At 38.9% G+C, this 14,782-nt stretch overlaps 1 protein-coding gene across 3 annotated transcripts in view; it reads left to right on the top strand.

The window, feature by feature from the left end:
• Positions 1–14,782, top strand: part of RARS2 (arginyl-tRNA synthetase 2, mitochondrial) — a 60,097-nt gene that overhangs the window by 1,776 nt on the left and 43,539 nt on the right. For 2 of the 3 annotated variants that reach the window (XM_045867215.3, XM_045867214.3), the window contains exon 2: positions 14,194–14,267. In XM_045867215.3, coding sequence (XP_045723171.1) covers positions 14,194–14,267 — 74 coding nt within the window. Of the gene's footprint in view, positions 1–242; positions 315–14,193; positions 14,268–14,782 lie in introns of those variants that run through there. The other variant, XM_064597849.1, reaches the window with a different exon arrangement.

Genomic DNA, 14,782 nt, shown 5'->3' with positions numbered 1-14,782 from the left:
CTGTTGGTGCTTTTTTTTTTTTTTTGAAGAATTGATTTTTCAAGAAGTTCCTGTAATGAATAATCAAGCTATTTGGGCAGGAATCTCCTGAAATAGTAAAGTTATGCTAACAAAGACAAAGAAATAATAAAGTCATGCTAATGTAGACAGTAGGCTATATCCAGGGTAGGTAGTTTTGGACCTCAGTGTCCAGGCTGTGTTTGGAGTGGGAGAGGTAAGATGATTTCCATTTTCAACCCATAGGTCAAGATAATGTCATGACCAGAAACATTGTGTTTAGTTTTGCAAAGGCTGTATTCTTCCTTGTAAAGAAGGTAAGTTGGAGAAACAGGAACTAATAGGTAGTGTGTATTTATGCTAGTTACTTTACATTCACATTTAAGCCCCATGATGACCCTATGACATAGAAGTATTAACCTTATACAGTTGAGGAAACTGAGATCCAGAGATTACAAATCTACCCAAGGCCAGGGTCTACACATGGTCAGTAAATTGAAGAGTTGGTTTATGCACAGGGGTCTAATTTCAAAATCAGCCCTTTCCTATATGCTGTGCTATCAGTTTATAAAGGCAAGAAACACAATCTGATCATTAAACAGAATCTAATAGATTTGTTTGGCAACATAAACTAAGCAAATATATATTTCTCCAAACATGGAGTCATTGAAGGATGATCTGAAATGAGGTAAAATAAAAATATGTGCAATTGGGGCGCCTGGGTGGCTCAGTCGTAAAGCGTCTGCCTTCGGCTCAGGTCATGATCCCAGGGTCCTGGGATCGAGCCCTGCATTGGGCTCCCTGCTCTGCAGGAAGCCTGCTTCTCCCTCTCCCACTCCCCCTGCTTGTGTTCCCTCTCTCGCTGTGTCTCTCTCTGTCAAATAAAGAAATAAAGTCTTTAAAAAAAAAATGTGCAATACATATCTTTATGAATGAGGATCCTTTGCTAGTTTGGGAGTGAAGGAATGTATTACATGAAATAGCACATTCAGCAAATTTAGATAATGAATCTACATTTTTCTAAGCAGTCCCATTATCATTCCCAAGGTTGAAAGTGAATAGAATATGGCTTCTGTCCTGGCATGGCTCTGGACTAACTTGGGGAAACACATGTATAAACAGCTAATTGCAGTACAGTCTGTAACCAGTGTATTAGAAACATATGTGAGGTGTTAAGGGAATATGGAGAAGACAGCTTCCAAATGTCAGGGAATGCTTTGTGGAAAAGGTAATGTCCTGAAGGAAGGATGGATAGGAGTGTACTAGGTTAGTAGGGTGAGAGCTTGGGGAGTGGTAGGGTATTCCAAGAACATCGTATGTATGGACAACAGAACCATGGGAGAGCATGGTGTATGTTCATGGAACAACAATATTTGGATATGACTGAAGTTTAGAGTATGCCTCTTGGGCCTCACTTCAGCAAGTCCTTTGGACTCTATCTTCAAAATACCTTGAATCTATCCATTCTTTTCCATCCCTGTTGCCTTTCCCTTCCGTCACCCCAAACCAAGCTACTATTATCACCTACTTCATCTGCTTACAACAGCATTCCGATGGGTCTGTTTCCATCCTTGCCCTCCCTCAAATCCATTCTCCTTATAGCAAGAAAAGTGACTTCTCAAATATAAAATCATGTCACTTACCTATTTAAATAAACTACATTGCACAAACTCTACCAGAACCTTAACATCTTTCTTTACAACATCCATTCATACCACCCTATTCTTCCTTTCTGCAGGATCCTAGCCACACTGTAATTTTGCTTTTCTAACAAAGCAAGGTCTTTCCATTCCCATTGCATAGATATTCCCTGTGCCTAAAGGAAATGATTTTATATCATGACCGTTTGTGCAAAATGGAAGTTTCACAAAACAGTACTTATAATGTGTGTGCATTCTTTTCTACTTATACTACATTTTTCAGAAAATCCTGGTTGGGACTCACTGAATTTATTTCCAACTGAAAACCTCTGGTTTGAAAAGTGTGTCCTCCAGTTGCTCTCTATCTCAGACCCTTGTTTGCTTCCATCATAGCATTTATAAGAGTTAATAATTATTTCATTAGCTAATTAATTATTAGGGAATTAGTTATTTTGTTGTTTTGTTTTCCTTGTTTTGGTGTGTTTTCTCTATAGGCTTCGTGAGGACAAAGAGCATGTTTTATTCACTATTTCTCTAGCACCAGCAAAGTGCCTGAAACATAAAAGGCTGTTATTACATATTTAAAGAATAAGCTGTTGTGATGTAATATAAATTTTGCAGCTTCACCAAATGAGTTCATAATTTTAAAACTGTGAGATAGAATGATAAAAGTGGAAAGGATTAAAATCCATTTGTGTGACTGACTGACTCTTGGCAGGTTAATTAACCTGTCAGCTATAAAATGATGGTATTGATTCCAAATTTACAGGATTGTTGCGAGGATTGATGATGATGATGATGAAGACAATAATAACTATTGTTTGTGGAATATCTCACTTGTACCATGCAGTTTTGCTGAACTTATGGGGCTATTGATAAGATCTAATGACATAATGTTAATTGAAAGGGCATAGTGTCAAGAACTGTGAGGGGTTTGTGACTTTACCTTACTAGTCTATCACAGTTCCATGGGTGGTGGCCAAAAAACATGAGATCCCTGGGTGAGATAAAAGGATTTTACTATTCGCAGCAATAGCAGTAGCCAGAGTATTAACATTTACTTGCATTGGTTCGCCAAGCCCCTCTTCTTCTAACCACAGGGTGATGTGAAGGTCAGATGATACCTGCACAGGCCGGGTGCTGTGTCACATAAGAGAGGGACCCTGAGGCTTTTAGGATGGGCAGTAAGCATGTTTCCCTTTGCTCTGTAGTGGGATACTGTTTCTGTCTTACAAATCTGTTTGCTATATGAGCATCCTTGAAAAGATTTTATGCCTTGCTTACAAGACATGCAGAAACCTAGGAGTCCCATAGAAATTTGTCTCCCATCACTTAGGACGGTGGTGTACACACAAAGTATACAGTACTTGATATTATCATGTTTAATCTTTTCAGTCATCCTATTTGTAGTGTTGTCTCCATTTTATAGAGGAGGACACTGACAGGAAGATGAAAAGAATAACCTAAAGTTACAGAGCAACAAAATTGTGGAGTTGAACTACTAACCCAGCTTTTTGACTCAAAGCTCAAATTCTTTGTATTCTGTAGAATAACCTTTGTAAAATGTTCAGCACCGTATTTGGCTCAGAAACATAATGATGGAGTATAGATTTGTTTCCCTTTCTCAGTTCCTTTTCATTTAGATTTTGATGTTAAGTTTAAAACATCCAGCTGAAGGGCAGCAGGGTGGTTCGGTTGAGCATCCGGCTTGATTTCAGCTCAGGTCTTGATCTCAGGGTTTTGAGTTCAAGCCCTGTGTTGGGCTCCACACTGGGTGTGGAGCCTACTTAAAAAAATCCAGCAAGTTCATTTTCTTTTTTTTGTTTGTTTTAATTTTGAATGTCAAAATTATAGAAAAGATGTGATAATAGTGCAAAGAACTCCGTATACTCTTTTATCCAGGGCCACCAATTATTAACATTTTACCACATTTGCTTCATCACTCTATTTCCTGTATCACGCACATAGAGTGGGTTTCATAAAGCATGCACCTCAACCTGTCGATACCTAATTGTTTACTTCCTAAGAACAAGGCTTATCTTACACAGCCACGGTATAGTCATTAGATTCACATAATATCATATATACTTTCATTTAGTGTATAGTCCATTCCAGTTTTGCTGATTTTTTTCAGTAGTCTTTTTTTCCAGTATAGGATCACAAGCTGCGTTTAGTTGTTGTGTAATTGTTGCATCTTAAGTGGCTTAAGCTCTTCTCCTCATTAGTTAATATTTACGTAACATGCTACAAGAGGTACACTGCTAACAGTTATGAACAGAAGACTGTTCCTTGACTGCTGCTGAGTTCTATTAGACTTCAGGTGTGGCTTCAAAGAGCAATTAAATTTGATGACCAGTTGTCATCTAGTCCAAGCTGAAATATTTATGTAGGGAAGATACTCGTCCACATTCAGGTGAACAACAGGACTGACTGAATGGTCTAGGTGCATACTTCGCTTCTAACCTGTTCTCACAGGCCCACCAGCATCCACTTCTGCTTAAAACTACAAGTTCTTCAGGGCGCCTGGGTGGCTCAGATGGTTAAGCTTCTGCCTTCGGCTCGGGTCATGATCCCAGGGTCCTGGGATCGAGCCCCACATCAGGCTCCCTGCTCGCGGAAAGCCTGCTTCTTCCTCTCCCACTCCCCCTGCTCGTGTTCCCTCTCTTGCTGTGTCTCTCTCTGTCAAATAAAATATTAAAAAAAAAACAAAAACTACAAGTTCTTCAAGAGCTGTGCTAAATTTCTTTCATTATAGATACTTGGTAATAACTTGCCTTCCAAGTCTTTTAGAAAGTTCTCTTCTGAACTGTAAAGTTTCAGTTGCTGCCAGTTTGAGTCTGAGTTAATCCAGACCTGTACCTGAAGAACGTCTCTGCAAATGTGGGAGTGTTTGTGCATTGGCTCTTGGTGGCAAATGTGCACAACTGACCTGGTTATATCAGAGTCAGAAGTAAGGAATAATCAGGGATAATAGTTTAAGTAATTTAAGATCTGGAAGAGTGAATGATAACATTTTAAGAATTTTAAGACTAGTGGCCTATAGACTGTTAATATGGGTAAAAATGCAGAGCTAGGGGAGCCTGGGTGGCTGAGTTGATTAAGTGTCTGCCTTTGGATCAGGTCATGATCTCAGGGTTCTGCGATTGCAACATGTGTTGGGTTCCCTGCTCTGCGGGGAGTCTGCTTCCTCCTTTCCCTCTGCTCCCCACCTCCCACTCCCCCCCCACTCATATTCTCTCTCTCAAATAGGTAAAATCTTTACAAAAAAATGCAGAGCTAATTTTCATACAAAATACCAGTTCTGCTGCCTGTATGTCTGATTGCTAAAACATAAGGATCTCTTTTTCATTAGCAAAATGAGGGTTTTTTTTTTAAGATTTTATTTACTTGACCAAGAGAGCAAGAGAGCACAAGCAGGGGGAGCAGCAGAGGGAGAGGGAGCAGCAGACTCCCCCGCTGAGCAGGGAGCCTGATGTGGGACACAATCCCAGCATCCTGAGATCATGACCTGAGCCGAAGGCAGACACTTAACCAGCTGGCTCCTGCAAAATTCAATTTTTTATGAAATTACCAGAGATTTTGATCTTGAACCTGGCAGGTTTAACTCCTAACTGAATTTAGAACCTGTCTAGAACCAGAACGATAGGATATTTTTTTGGCTTTGTGTTCAGTAATTGGGTACTTGGGGAAGGAATTGTGTGTGCCTAATGGAAAAGGAATGGTTGAGAACCATTAACCTGGTTAATTATTGTGCTTTCTCATATTGGGTACCCTGGAAGTCAAAGAGTCTATAGGATCTCTGATGTTCTATTGCTAGATCTAAGGTTTATAATTGTATCTGGTACATTGTAGGCACTGAATACATATTAGCCATTATTATATTACACATTAGAAATTGATCTTGGGTTCCCAAACCAGATCTGGCTTATGTGGATTTTCATTTTTGATACTCTCTTAAATGTTCCCTTCTTTCAACCTGATTTCCTCCTTATTCATTTGTGTTAGTTTGTCAAGGAATAGGTTTAATATTTTGTGAATTTTATTTCTCTTAAAATTTTGAGCTTTATTGTTATAGTCTTATTTTATCTTAATTGAATAATTTTTAGCCTGTTTTATTCTGTAAAACTTTTTTCTTTCCTCAATCTAAGGTCTCAAGTAGAAAGTTATCAATAGGCCCATGTTTTATTGGTGAGAGTCCTAAGTGAAGCCCAATGCCAGGAGAAACTTTATCTGAAGGGGAAAGAAGAAATCCTATAGTTAAGGAAACTCGTAGGCCACATTCTCATCAGAGAAAGCACTAAATCCAAGCTGAGAGACAGTTAAAGAAAATCTTATTATTTCCAGAATGATTCCAGACCTGTGAGAATCTAGGTGAATTAAAAACCATGCTCTCTGACATTCGACCACTTGACAGTGGTTCTTAATTTTTCTTTCTTTTTTTGAGCCCCACCCACCCCATTCCTAGAATTAAAAACACTAACTAGCTGGGGCCCTGATTGGTAACATGAGAGACAGCTGGTGTCTTCCTAAGCAGCCGTTCTCAAGCCTGGTTTATAGACTGGAATCACCTGAGAAGCATTAAAAAATACCAAAGCCCAGGCCCATTGGTCTGGGGTGAGGTAGGGGCTTTGATGTTCCTCCAGGCTTGATAACCACTAACTGAGAATGACCAGGAGACAGAAAGGTATAGTGCAGGAATCAACCAGAGAACTTTTTAACATCCTGTTGCCCAGTCACACCAGATTATTTGCATGTGGGAACCAGTGTGCAACAAAATGTGGCAACCACAGGTATAATGATTAAGAACATTAACCGTGGAAGACATACGGGTTTAAATCCAGCCTTTCCTTTGATAGGTATGTAAGTTCTCTGTGCCTCTTCTGTGAAATCTGGAAAATTAATTAGTTACCTTTTAGTCTTGTCCTTAGAATTCAGTAAATTAATGCATAGTGTTTAGAATTGTATATAGTGTTTAGGATTGTGTTTGGTACACTATACATTCAGTAAATGTTAATCGTTGTTACATTATGTCCTCAGATTTCTGAAGTCAGGGTATTTTGAACCCCCTTTTCACCCCACTACAATCCCAGAGGCTTTATGAAGGGGACCTAATTATTATCCATTATCCTAGGTGAATGTTTTAACCCCACGCGAAGTTAGGTAACCAGAAAGCTACATATCTGAATCATATGGCTTAATTTCTAATAGGAATCTTTTTAACATTACTTTTATAAAGTTGTGCTTTGGTAAAGAAAAAATATTTCTCATTTTTGAAAAAATAACTGGCCACTGTAAAGAATTAAATGATACAAAAAGGTAAAAGAAAAAAAAACAACTCCCCCATAAATAATCATTATTAACATTGGTTGACCTTTATTTTAGATAATATTTCTTTGCTGATATACAGGCAGAATAAAAGGAATACTAGATAGATAATGCCTTTTTACAAAAATTGGGCTATATCATAATGAGTTTTTATTTTGAAGTGGTTTTGTTGGGTTTTTTTTGTTTTTTGTTTTTAAGTTTTATGATAGCAAATGTCCAACTACTGGGGTGCCTGGGTGGCTCAGCCAGCTAAGTGTCTGCTTTCGGCTCAGGTCATGATCTCAGGGTCCTGGGATTAAGCCCCGCGTTGGGCTCCCTGCTCAGTGGAGAGTTGGCTTCTCCCTCTCCCTGTGCCCCTCCCCTCTGCTCCTTTTCTCTCTCAAATAAAATCATTTAAAAAAAAAAGTCCAGCTACGAAATGTATATTAGTATTGATTATCCATGTACCCCATGACCAAAATGCTGTTTTAAATTAAAAATATTAAACAGTTTTGCTTGAGTTTAAAGAAATTAAAATGTAATTCAAAAATTATTGCTATATTTCTGAAATGGTCCTCTATGAAATAAGACTTTGAAAAACATTACAAATTTTTTTTAAGATTTTACTTATTTGAGAGCGTGAAAGAGCGAGCGGACGCACATGCGTGAGGAAGAGCCCACAAGCGGGGGGAGGGGCAGAAGGAGAGGGAGAAGCAGACTCCCCAGTGAGCAAGGAGCCCAATGCAGGCCTCAATCCCAGGACCCTGGGATCATGACCTGAGCCAAAGGCAGACGCTTAATCGACTGAGCCACCCAGGCGCCTCGAAAAACATTACAATTTGAAGTCTTTTTAAAAACTTGTGGTATTTCAGGGGCGCCTGGGTGGCTCAGTTGGTTAGGCCATCTGCCTTGGGCTTAGGTCATGATCTCGTGGTCCTGGTGATGTAGTTTTGGAATATAGGTGAGGTTTAGTGGGGTGAGGCCCAGAGCCAAAAACCAAGAAAGATTCTTCAAATGTCTTTGGTGCAAAATGGTGGTTTTATTAAACCATGGGGACAGGACTGGTGGGCAGAAAGAGCTGCTGCACGAGGGTCTTGAGGAGTGGCTGATTATACTCAGGAGTTGGGGGAAGTAAGGAAAAAGGGAGGTTTTCAAAACAACTTTCACATGCTAACGAGTACCAACCTATAAGATACCAGAGGCCTTGCCATTGTCACGTTAAGGTTGTTTTCCCCTTGCAAGGTATTAACATTAAGATAGGTGGGAGATTCCTGGAAGAATGGCGTGTCCCACCCAGGAGTTGGGGGTGGGGGGAGGTTGCAGCCTTCTGCTCCCTCATTACTGGGATGGGCCTCATGTTGGGCTCCCTGCTCAGCAGGGAGTCTTCTTCACCCTCTCCCTCTGTACCACCCCCAACTGCACCCACATGCGCTTTCACTCTCTCAAATAAATAAAATCTTTAAAAAAAATTGGTATTTCGAATTTAGATAGTATCATCCCTTGCCATTAGACGTGAGGGCATTTTTGTAGTTGGTGTAACTTTGCTCTACATTTCCTAATTTGGGTACCTTTCTCAAAGTGTGTAACACTGTTTATTAACCATATCTGCACAACTTGTTTCCTAAGCATTTTTTTTTTCTGAGATTTATTTATTTTTAGAGAGAGAGACAGAGGGGGAGGGTGCGGGGAGGACAGGGAGAGTGAAAAGAATCTCAAGCAGACACCCCGCTGAGCGGAGAGCCCGCGACCATAAGATCATGACCTGAGCTGAAACTCAAGGACTTAGACACGCAACCGACTCGCCACCCAGGCGCCCCTACTATGCATTTTATATTGAATTGGGTAAGATGCTTACCACCAGTCCTGTTCCTAAGGTATGGCTTAATTGGCTGGATTTCTTTATAAGCAGATTTTTCAGAAGGGCTCATAGTACTTTTTTTAAACTTTTTTTTTGTAATTTTTTATTTTATTTTATTTATTTGACAGAGAGAGATATCACAAGTAGTCTGAGCAACAGGGAGAGGGAGAAGCAGGGTCCCCGCCGAGCAGAGAGCCAGTAGCCGGGCTTGATCCCAGGACCCTGGGATCATGACCCGAACCGAAGGCAGACGCTCAATGGACTGAGCCACCTAGGCGCCCCTAACTTGTGTGTTTTTTTAAGGAATTTTGACTTCTCAGATAAACTAACCCTAGAAGTATCAAAAGGAGGTTTAAATCATTAGAAAATTAGCATGTTTATGGGGCACGTGGGTGACTCAGTTGATTAAGTGTCGACCTCTTGGTTTCGGCTCAGTTCATGATCTCATGGGTCCTGGGATCAGCCTCATATGGGTCGCTCTGCTCAGCGGGGAGTCGGCTTCAGCTTCTCTCCCTCTGCCCCTCCCCCTGTGTATGTGCGCGCGCTCTCCCTCTTTAAAATTTTTTTTAAAAAATTCACATGCATGTTTAGAAGTAATATCAAAAATCTTCATTTTAGAAATAAGGCAGGGCGCCTGGGTGGCTCAGTTGGTTAAGCGACTGCCTTCGGCTCAGGTCATGATCCTGGAGTCCCGGGATCGAGTCCCGCATCGGGCTCCCTGCTCGCCGGGGAGTCTGCTTCTCCCTCTGACCCTCCCCCCTCTCATGTGCTCTCTCGCATTCTCTCTCTCAAATAAATAAATAAAATCTTTAAAAAAAGAAAAAAGAAAGAAAGAAGGCAGTAACACCAGATTATTTAGTTCTGGATTTGAATTTTCCAAATATGGATACTACAGATGCAAATGCATACAACGATCCAGTGTTACTTTAAAATTTATTAATTTTCATATGTTGGCAATTCAGATTAAAAAACAGTTGAGCAGGTGAAACAAACATATCGGTTTACAACTTCTGTGAAAAATCTAGTCCTATATAATATCATTGCTAAATTATTTACTTTGTGGTTATCTTTGGTGGTTAGGTAATATGGCTGCAAAGTAAAGTGCATTTATTTCATCCCTGGAGTTTTCTTGATTGGGTGCTTTATTTTTGAAATTTCATGACTTAAGCAGGATGTATCTCAGTGTAGAATGTTCCAAATTATATTTTCCTGACATAGTAGTTTATTTTGATCTGTAGTTTCAGTTTTTCTTAACAAAATATTCAATCGTGGAGAAAAGTATAGTTATTATGTATCCATCACCCACTTAAAAAATAAACTATTACTATTAAAATCTCCTAGGTACCCATCCCTGGCTGCAAACTCTTTCCTCCCATGTGAGGTTTTGTATTATTTTATCTGTGCATGTCACTTACTATCTATGACTGTATCCCTAAATAGTATTCTTTTACAAGTTAATAAAATATATGTAAGTGGTAGTCAAAGTGTAATCATCCTTCTGCAACTTGGGTTTTTTGTTTCTTAGCCTCAATTTTTTTAAAAAGACATATCCATAATGACGCATGGAGATCTAGTTCTTTCCTTTTCCTGTTGGGTGTCATTGTAGCAATATACCACAATTTAAATTTGGTTCCTTATTTCGGGGAAATTTTCCCTTTTATTGACTATTACGCCCTCCCATCACCTTGGTCACACTTCTGGTTCTAGCTGCCACTTGTGTGACCAGTTTCACATGTGCTTCCAATCACTTACTGCTAATAGCACCTTATCTAGTCTAAAAGCCTGCTGGTTCCAGCCTATACTCCGCTCAGATGAGGCAGTTAACACCCTCAAAGACAGCTGTCAATCTATGGGGAATGGAAGCTCCTGCTTCCTATTTTTGAATAGACCATTTTGGTAGACCTTGTGTGTGCTTCTTAGAAGGTACCATGGCAGTTAAGCCCCCATTGCCTATAGCAGTAACCTTGACAGCACAATCTTAACTTTCCTCCTTCCTTCCCACGCTTCTCAGTCTGTCACTTAAGCCCCCAGGAATAACCTCCCAAATAAACTACCTGCATAAAGTTCTTTTCTCAGGCCTTGCTTTTGGGGGAGCCAAGATCTATGAATACTTTTTATTTTTCCTGGGTTTTGCCGCTTCGTCTCTATACCTTCTGACGAGAGACCAAGAAGCCCTGCGCTACACAAGACTGCCCATTCTGCTTCAGAACCTTTTACATCTTTCCTTGGCTATCACTTTTGAAGAGTGTTTGAGTTTAGTCTCTTCAATCGTTATGGTATATGCTGCTGGAGAACCACTGTATCTACCTGTCTGCTTGCTTCTTTCCTGCTCTTCCTTTTGTGTTTTAGGGACACCAGTTATCCTAAGGTTGGATTATCTTGTACCCAATTTTATTTATCTTTCTCGGATTGCTTTCAATTTATGTTTTTTAAAATCTTTGTTCTCTGATTATCGTAGGCCTCTGTGTCATTTTCAATTATGAATGTTCCTTTGTGTTTCTTAATTCTATAATAAAAAATGTATCAATTTGTCTATTTAATTTTTACACTCCCTTTTATCTCTTTTTCTGTCTTTCAGTTCTTACTGCATTCACAAATCTTGAAGCACTTTTGATGAATGTCTTTGTACTCATTTGGTTATATTTTTCTAGACAAGTTCTTTGATCTTCTGTCCTTCCCTCTCCTCTCTCCCCCACTTTGTTTGCCTACTCGTTTTGCCTATTTTTCATCTTGCTCATGCTTGACCTTTCTGCCCACACTTTCTGTTTGTTCCTGCATTGTGTGACTTCACTCTCCATGTGAGATTTGTTCTTGGCTCACATTGCTTTTGTGATTGCGAAAACATAAACTCTAGGGCTTTTCCACTCTTCTGTCTCTCTGGTAGGTTCTGGTGACCTGTATACATTACTCCTGAACTCTGACCTGGCATATTAAATTTTTGCTTGGCTAGCTCTGGTATTTTTTCACCTTCCTATAAAAGCTCCTCCTCTGATTCTTCCTGCCCATACAAAACCAAATCAAGATCTCCATTTAATTGGGGAAAGTGTTGTGTTTCCATTGGAGAGAACTTTAGTGCGCTGCCCTAGAATTTTCACTTGTGAAAAGTACTGGAATTCACTTCTGTTTTACTCCTTCTCTCCCACAGCTCTGTAGCATCTCCCTCCAGTCACAGATGAAGAAAAATAATGGGATTCATTTTTTTCTCTCCAGCGTGGGGATTGATGAGAATTGTTAATTCAAGTTAGGAGACTTGCCAAACAGGGCTGCTCCATTCCTCTTCAGAAGCTGCTGTTTGTCTCCTTGGCTATCCCTTTTGAAGTTTCTGACTTTGGACTGTGCCTATCCTCTATATTTGTTGCTGGAGAACCAACCAATCTGCCTATTTATTGCCTACCTTCCTTTCTTTCTCCTCTCCATTCTTTCTTCCACCCCTTTCATTTTAATTTGATAATGGGTGGGAGGTGGGAGATTATGTAAAGAAGCCTTCATTCCACTACTTAATCCCAGAGTCTTTTTAGGTTTTTTAATTTGTTTTGTTTTTAATTATGGGAAAATATATACAACATAAAATTTACCATTTTAACTATTTTTAAATGTGCAGTTCAATGGCATTAAGTCCATTAACATTGCTATGCAACCATCACTACCAACCCTATCCAGAACTCTTCATTTGTAAAGCTGAAACTCTGTGCTCATTGTTAACAGTGACTCTCCATTTCTCCTTTTGTCTCAGTCTCTTTATTTTGGTTTTCTAATTTACATTATATAAAAATGTTTCTGTGCCTTTGGAAAACTACTATTGAAGATATTTTCTATTTTGGTATTTAAATCTTTGTGAATATAATCTCCGTCTTAGAATTTACTTTTAGGAAAAGTTCGTTGCCAGGCAGCACTGTATTATATATATAGTTAGATTCCTTTTTGTACCTTGGTTGCCAAAAAGCACAGTAACTATCTTTACCTTAGGTTTTCTGGTATGATTTTACACCTCCATTTTATTTTTATGTGTTAATTCCCCTCAGAGCCTTTTTTGGAGCAAATGAGTTATAATAAAATAAATAAGCAATTTTTTAAAGATTTTATTTATTTATTTGACAGAGAGAGACACAGTGAGAGAGGGAACACAAGCAGGGGGAGTGGGAGAGAGAGAAGCAGCCTTTCCCGCTGAGTAGGGAGCCCAATGTGGGGCTCGATCCCAAGACCCTGGGACCTGAGCTGAAGGCAGACACTTAATGACTGAGCCACCCAGGCGCCCCAAGAAATAAGCAATTCTCTTAAAGATTTTATTTATTTGAGATTAAGGGGGCAAAGGGGGGGAGGGGTGGCAGAGGGAGAGGGAGAAGCAGACTCCCCTGCCGAGCAGGAACCCAGGGATCATGACCTGAGCCAAAGGCAGGCGTTTAACCTAAATATGCAACTTTTAAGTAGTTTTTAGTTTATATTGGAAACAGAATTTTTTTGTGTTGTTCATTTGAATGTAAACATTTTATTACTGAAGTTCAAAACTTATTTGTCAGCTAAAAAGCTTTAAAAATGTAACTAAGTTTCATTTTGTTTTCCAGCAGACTTTAGTTATATTTAAGATAGGCAGAAAATCTTAGTGGTTATGGTAAGTTTGGGAGACATTATGTCCAAAATAAAATCTTAATTTTTAAAGGAAGAAGATATTATTAGCATCATGTGACACATTTTTCTTAATCCTTATAAGAACCCTAGTTTAACAGGGTTAATCCCCATTTTTCATATGTGACTCATAGCTAGTAAAAGTGGAACTGGAAATTTGAATCCTTTTTTTTTTTTTTAAGAGAAATTATGATAGAACCTGTATTGTTGGTGTACCTAGATTGACAAGACCATTTTGTAGTATAAACATGAACTGTTATAGCCTTTATTCTATAAATGCATTGGAAATGTTTATCCACTTCTAGGGAAATGGCCTAAGGAAATAACTGTTTTGTACGGGCTTTAAGTAATGTAGTTCTCAAAGACTAGAATTAAAAAAAAAACAAAAGAACAAAAAACTGTACTCTGAGATTTAAATTTAAAAATCAACATATACTGTGGGGCACCTGCGTGGCTCAGTTGCTTGGACATCTGACTCTTGATTTCGGCTCAGGTCATGATCTCAGGGTCATGAGATCGAGCCCTGAATGGAGCTCCACACCAAGCTTGGAGCCTGCTTAAGATTCTCTCTCATAGTTGGGTTTTCCAGAATGTCAAGTAAATAAAATCATACACTATATAGCCTTTTGAGTTGGGTTTTTGTCACTTAGCATAGTGCATTTGAGGCTCATTTAAGTTAAATATCTGAATATTCTTTTTATTGATGAGTAGTATTCCACTGAATCTGGTACAGATTATTAACAATCTTGCTCTGTTTTGTTTATTATTTAGCTTTCCAGAGTGTTGGATCTTCCACCAGAAAACTTGATCAAGTCAATATCTGCAGTTCCAATTTCCAGGAAAGAGTTAAGTATTTGTAACAACTTAAAATGTTGCTGACTTTGTCAATATTGCAAAAAATTGTTCTTCAATTTACAGAATAGACCTTAAAATTAACTATAAAATATATTGTAACCTATTACTCCCATTCACTTAAATAATGAAATTAAAATCTGTGTTTTACCTACTCTGATATGGCACATTAAATTAGTACTCTTATGTTGTTTGATGTTTATGCTGTTAATGACAATTATGGCAAAGTCTTTAAGAAAAATTAGGAACAAGGTCAAAATTTAATTCTGTGACAGCAAATAAAAGGACTAAGATTGCAGCTGGAATTTCAGGGTTTTGAAGGGATTTTAGAGATGATACACCTATCTGATGCTTGAATACTATAGTACTATATTTACCTGCTAGGTTTTTTGGTGGTTTTGGGGTTTTTGTTTGATTCCATTTGAGGACTGCTAGTGATAGATAACTATTGGTTACATATAACCCTTAGTTGCTTTCTTGGATACAGGAAGGTATCTCTTTGTGACGT

Source organism: Mirounga angustirostris, unplaced genomic scaffold, assembly GCF_029215605.1.
Source record: "Mirounga angustirostris isolate CCGP_5_RB_7025 unplaced genomic scaffold, mMirAng1.0.hap1 SCAF_8, whole genome shotgun sequence".
Lineage (NCBI taxonomy): Eukaryota > Metazoa > Chordata > Mammalia > Carnivora > Phocidae > Mirounga > Mirounga angustirostris.
This window is presented reverse-complemented; position numbering and strand designations above follow the sequence as displayed.